Consider the following 5,633-nt stretch of genomic DNA (forward strand, 5'->3'; position numbering starts at 1 on the left):
AATATTCAGTAAGAGTTACTTAAGAAATTGTACACCTAGGTTAAAAATGGATGTTTCCTTTCATAACAGCATGATTAATCGGAAGTAGCTCTATCTCTAATAATGACATATTTTATTATTTACTTATTAATGTTAAACTCATATCAGTTGTGCCCAATAATTAATGAATTAGTCTTCATTGACATTTTATATTTTATAACATAAAATGTCTCCTCCGTTGACTATTACATATCCTCCGTGGACAAGGCAGAATTTAAAATATTTTTAATCTTGTAAAAAATAAAATACAAAACTTGACTTATTATAAGGACATATAGCAAAAATAAATAAAGGCATTTATGTAGTTTTTAAAATTTTTAATAATAAAACCTTTCAGTGAGAATGACCCATATAAATATATTTGAAGGTAAAATACATTTAATGTATATGTTACAATATGCAATGAATTGTTAAACAGAGTGTGTAGCCAGATTTTTGAACAAAAAATAAGCACCTTTTAAGTACTTTTTAAGCACTCAAAAAATATTTTTATTCACTTTCCAAAAAGAGAAGTCGTAATTAGGATCTGTGCAAGAATAAAAATTATTTTTTTCCATCGTTTAAAGTTCTTAATTCATAAACATAAAATTAAAAAATGGCAAAAATATTTTTAAAAACTTTAAATAATCATGATAAAATAACTAGTGTCTGATGAATATTGCAGAGAAAAGTATGAAAATAATGCTTTTTTTGTCGACACGACAAAGAAAACATCACTTTTAAAAAGAGAAAATGAAGCACGTTTTACAAACCCCAAATAAAAAAAGCACTTTTAAGGGCTTTTAAAAAATGTGAATCAAAAATAAGCACTTTTTAAAAACGCTATGCATCTTGTTAAAGAAATTTACTTTCACATTAATCTTTCTAACATAAATTAATGGATTTTGAAGAATCAAAATATTGAATGGTAGCATTAGACATTTTAAAGAAAACTGTTTTTCTTTTTAGTCTCTTTCTACATTGATATATTTTTATCATTAAACAATTTTTAACAAAAAAAACCAGGAAAAAGTAACAGCTGGTTTATTTAATTTAAGTCGCCACATCTTTTTGTTGACTTGCCACGTGACTGTTTTTAGTTCTATAAAATCTATAATGATCCTCTTGCTCACTCTGCTTTATATTGTAACTATTAACTTGTAATTACACAACCATTAAAGAATACAAAAGGAATTTGTACTTAAAAGAATTCCATTTATTATATACAAGATGCATCTAAGACTGTACAAAATATAATACATTAACTTCTCACTGCTTACAAAAGTAAATACAAATGACATAATCTATAAAAATTTGAGCAGTAAAAGAAGATTAGCAAGGTAACTTAGAAAAATTACCTTTAATAAAAACAAATGCATTATCACAGCTTCTACAAATTTATACAAAATCCTCCATTTATAGACTCAATATTACAGATTAATTATAGAAAAATACTTTTTCTTCCTTTCGTTTTATTACCATCATGAGACAACAATAAATTACATTGAAAGGAAATATGATAAAATGTGTAAAATTTGAAAAGATTATTCAAGATTATTAAGGCTTATGGAACTGTTAAAAAAAAAATGTTCAAATTTGATTATCAAATATAATTAACACAAAAGTTAATAATAAATTACAGATATCTTGTTACAGAAATTTTAATCACTTTTCAAAAAAAAAAATTCTTTAAAATAATATGATGAAATTATGGCAGTAAAATAATTATGAAGATAGTTGCAGAAAGAATGACACTAACAAAAAATTTGTAAATTTCAATATAACTGTCAATATTTGTTTTTTTTTTAACACTGCTCAAAGACGTGGCCTAAATTTTTAAAAACATTAATAGAATGATAAGTGTGTAATTGTTCAAAAAATTTAAGTGTAAGTGTTAAAAGTATTCAAGCAAATAAAAATGTTCAAACAGATACAGAAATGTTTCTCTTAAGCGGAAAGTACATTCAGGTAGAATAAAACTAATGTTAATAGTGCTTTATATTTTAGCGTCTTAAAATATTGATAACTTAATGAATCACTTTATTTCAACTATTATATCTCAAATTCAACATTGTAGCTTTAATTTATTAATTATTTAATTCAGGAATCACAGTTAATATCTAGTTAACTTTTGAAAAATTAAATACTTCGCTATAGTAACAACATATAACTTATTAAATCTCGTCACATTGATATAAAATTGAAAAATTAAACAAAAAATATTATTAAAAATATGAATTAAAATATCAATAAACTAAAATTTTCACTATTTACAACAAAAAAATTTTTACGACCTTCAAAATAATATTAAAATACCGAAACTTCAGGGCTTTTATAAAATGACAACTAACGTAACACAATTGACCTGGTAAATTTAAATTGGTGATTACAGGTTATAGGAACCATGACGGAAAGTTTCTTATGCCATCATATAGGATATATATATATATACATACATATTGTGTATATATACAGTGTGTATGTATATATATACTGTATATATATATATATACCATACATATATATATGCGTGTTTGTACATACATAGCAATGCTTATGTTGGCCAAAACTTAGAAATGCAATTACAAACACAAACACAGTTCCTAATACCTATAAGTACCTCAAAATCTATGTATCTTTACTTTAACATTGTGATATAATTTTTTGTTACACCAAATTTTTAATAGCGTGCCATGTTTCCGTTATGCACAATTTTGTGTTTGGATTGCCTAGAGCAAAAACTTAACAATTATGTAATAACACATATATTTTTCATAACATTTCGATAAATTTATAGCCCACATATACAATTTAATTTGGACATTTCTCAACCAGCAAGAATGCAAAAAATGGCAATTAAAAATTTGAATGTTTTAAGTTTACTGTAACTTTTTCATTCATACTTCAAACAGAATCTAGTAACAAATAATAAAATAAAAATTTATGAAATAATGAATTCAATAAATCACTTTTCATTATTTTACTTGATCATATTAAAAAGTTCCTTCATTAATGCATGATTTTAAGAGCTATAAATTTAAACTTTTTATTTATTACACTTTCCTCTTTGTAATAAATAGTAGTGAAAACATTTAATTTTAAACAGCTTTTACACAATTTCTCGTTTTAATTTTAAATTATTACGATAATAAATATTGTCTATGAAAAATTTAGTAAATCTTTAACATTAATAATTGATGCTTTAACTATTCTTTTATAAGATAATGTAGAACTTATTAATATTATATAAGTAACACATTATTTACAAAGAAGTTCTAAAAACATGGAATTGATACGATCAACTTTTGATAGAAAAAGAGATGTAAGCAAATGGTGAGAAACGAAACAGTTTATATTGTCTACAGTGCTTTAACGCCACATGTAATGAAGTTTATTGCCAACGAATGCCACGATAATTGGCGTCACTGAATTTAACAGGAGACACAGTACAATAAAATTTCTAGTCATTGAATTTCACAAAGCATGCAATGTGATGGTAAAGGCTGCCATAGAGCACACAATGCAGTGATATTCAGAGCCGCTTACAGAATGATTGTTGACAAAATATTGATTGTCCGAAAACGTGAAATGAAGCATTAATTGTCACTGATTTATCGAATGCACTGAATAAGAAAAATGATGAAAGGCACTGCAATTAACTTAAATAAGATTTTGGAACTTGTATGCTGCAGCCATGCGTAACATGTTCCATCATGATTTGCTTTACATTACACACTTCTCCTCGTAATTTTTTCGCAACCATTTCCAACTTGGAGTTCTCGCCTTTCAACTCTTTAACTTTTAGTTCGAGTTGCGAAATTCTCTCCAACTTGCGCTTACGGCATTTGCTGGCAGCTACTCGGTTTCGCTGGCGTTTCCGCTCTAATTTGATGCGCTCCTGATCCTCCATGTCTATGGGAGCTTTGTATAGAGGTGACATAGGAGGGCTCGAATAGTCACTCGGTACAGTTTGCAACTCTTCCTTGATGTTTATTTCTAATGGCACAGGCATACTGCTGCTACTGCAACTGTTGCTACTAAAATTATCAACAGAGGGTGGTCGCACTGCATTTACTATACTTTTGGCATTTCCTAAAGATTTGATAACACTTGTTGGTGATGATATTGGCGCAGATTGGATAGTGAAAGGCAGTACACTGTTGTACAGTTTGCCTGCACTAGTGGAAACTGGTGCAGTAGTAGATGTGATAACAATATCAGGGGCATTAGAGGAAACTGGTGTCAGACCTGTTCTAAAATTATGAAGAAAGTTATTGTTTATTTCTAAAGAAGGCTGACGCAGCTGATTCAACGCATCAATAAATCCTCTGGCATACTGTTCTTGTTCCTCAGTCACATTCTTGGGGAAAAAGAATGAAGTTGGAGTTGGTGTAGAGGCAGAGAAGTTGGAGTTGCTGATTATCAATCGCTCCAGTTCAGGGGAGGCAAGTTGCAGCATCTTAAGATCCGGGGACGTCAATATAGGATCGAATCGAGTCCTTTTCGCTGCACTGCCCGGAGATTCCAGGTTCAGTGTTACGGGACGCTTAAGAGCCTGATTATCATTTTTTCCAAGTCGAGACATTGAATCGTCGTAAAATGTTGTTTCCATAACTCAAGTAAACATAAACACAACTTCGCACATTGAAAAAGAATAAGATTTTAAAAGCTGCAAAACTAATCGTAAACACTCACTGTTGCTGTTCTGGGTTCAGTTTCAGATTGTAGTAACACTAGGTCAAATGTTTTGATGTTTGGATGCAAGAAAACACACGCTTTCTTGGCTGGACAACGTGTAGTGAAATGAGTCATCAAAATTTGTATCATATGAGCTTATAACGCTGACTCACCCAAAATGAGACTATAGTGACATCATGTGTGAGTAATTTCATTGGTTGGTAATGACATCACTGAAATAAGTCTCAACCAATCAGTAATAGGCTGTGTAGAAAGCGTCAGAGTGACGTCGCTGCCGTCTATCATGTTATGGATTTACGTACTTAACTTCCCCCCCCTTTTCTAATTCAGAGCTCTTTTCAAATTCTTAGAAATCTAGTGACTCAAATCAAGAAACGTGGAAGAGGTGTTTCGTAGAATGAAAAACACAAATTTGTATGCATTCCAAAGGGGTAGAAGGGAACTTTATGTGATGAATTGACTAAATTGCTTAATAATCACAGTGCTGCTCGTAGTGCCTGACTGATTTGACAAATTGATGCTGAATATTAAACACTCATAATAAATATTAAATAGGAATAAATTTCTCTTTCCTTTTTATTTTTTAATTTATCTGAAATAAAAGTGACATTCCTTTGGCAAATCAAAATTTAAAACTAAACTACGAAGTTAACTTTTATTATTTTACATACAAAACAATAAAATTTATGATCTAATTAAACAATATAAATTCTTATTTATCAATTACTTAATAGATAAAAATTTTAGAAATCATCCTTCAATAATTTTTAATATAATTTTAAGGTAATAATGATGTTTATGAACGGATATTCGGATAGTTAAAAATAATTTTAAAAAAATTTCATCTAAAAATATATTTTGATTTTTCAATTTCACATAAGTATTTCTTTTATGAGCTACCATTTTTTTTTTTTTTT

The 5,633-nt window shown here is 28.6% G+C and overlaps 1 protein-coding gene across 1 annotated transcript; it reads right to left on the reverse strand.

Moving 5' to 3' along the window:
- Positions 1-1,212: 1,212 nt before the first annotated feature.
- Positions 1,213-4,858, reverse strand: LOC107448970 (transcription factor Jun). The gene has a single exon (XM_016064351.4). It carries the CDS (start codon positions 4,628-4,630, stop codon positions 3,674-3,676), a length of 957 nt encoding a protein of 318 aa, XP_015919837.2. The 5' UTR covers positions 4,631-4,858; the 3' UTR covers positions 1,213-3,673.
- Positions 4,859-5,633: the final 775 nt, after the last annotated feature.

The sequence above is a fragment of the Parasteatoda tepidariorum genome, chromosome 10, assembly GCF_043381705.1.
Source record: "Parasteatoda tepidariorum isolate YZ-2023 chromosome 10, CAS_Ptep_4.0, whole genome shotgun sequence".
NCBI lineage: Eukaryota > Metazoa > Arthropoda > Arachnida > Araneae > Theridiidae > Parasteatoda > Parasteatoda tepidariorum.

Coding starts and splice junctions, on each gene's coding strand:
- LOC107448970 (XM_016064351.4), bottom strand. CDS start 4,630: ATGGAAACAACATTTTACGACGATTCAATGTCTCGACTTGGAAAAAAT.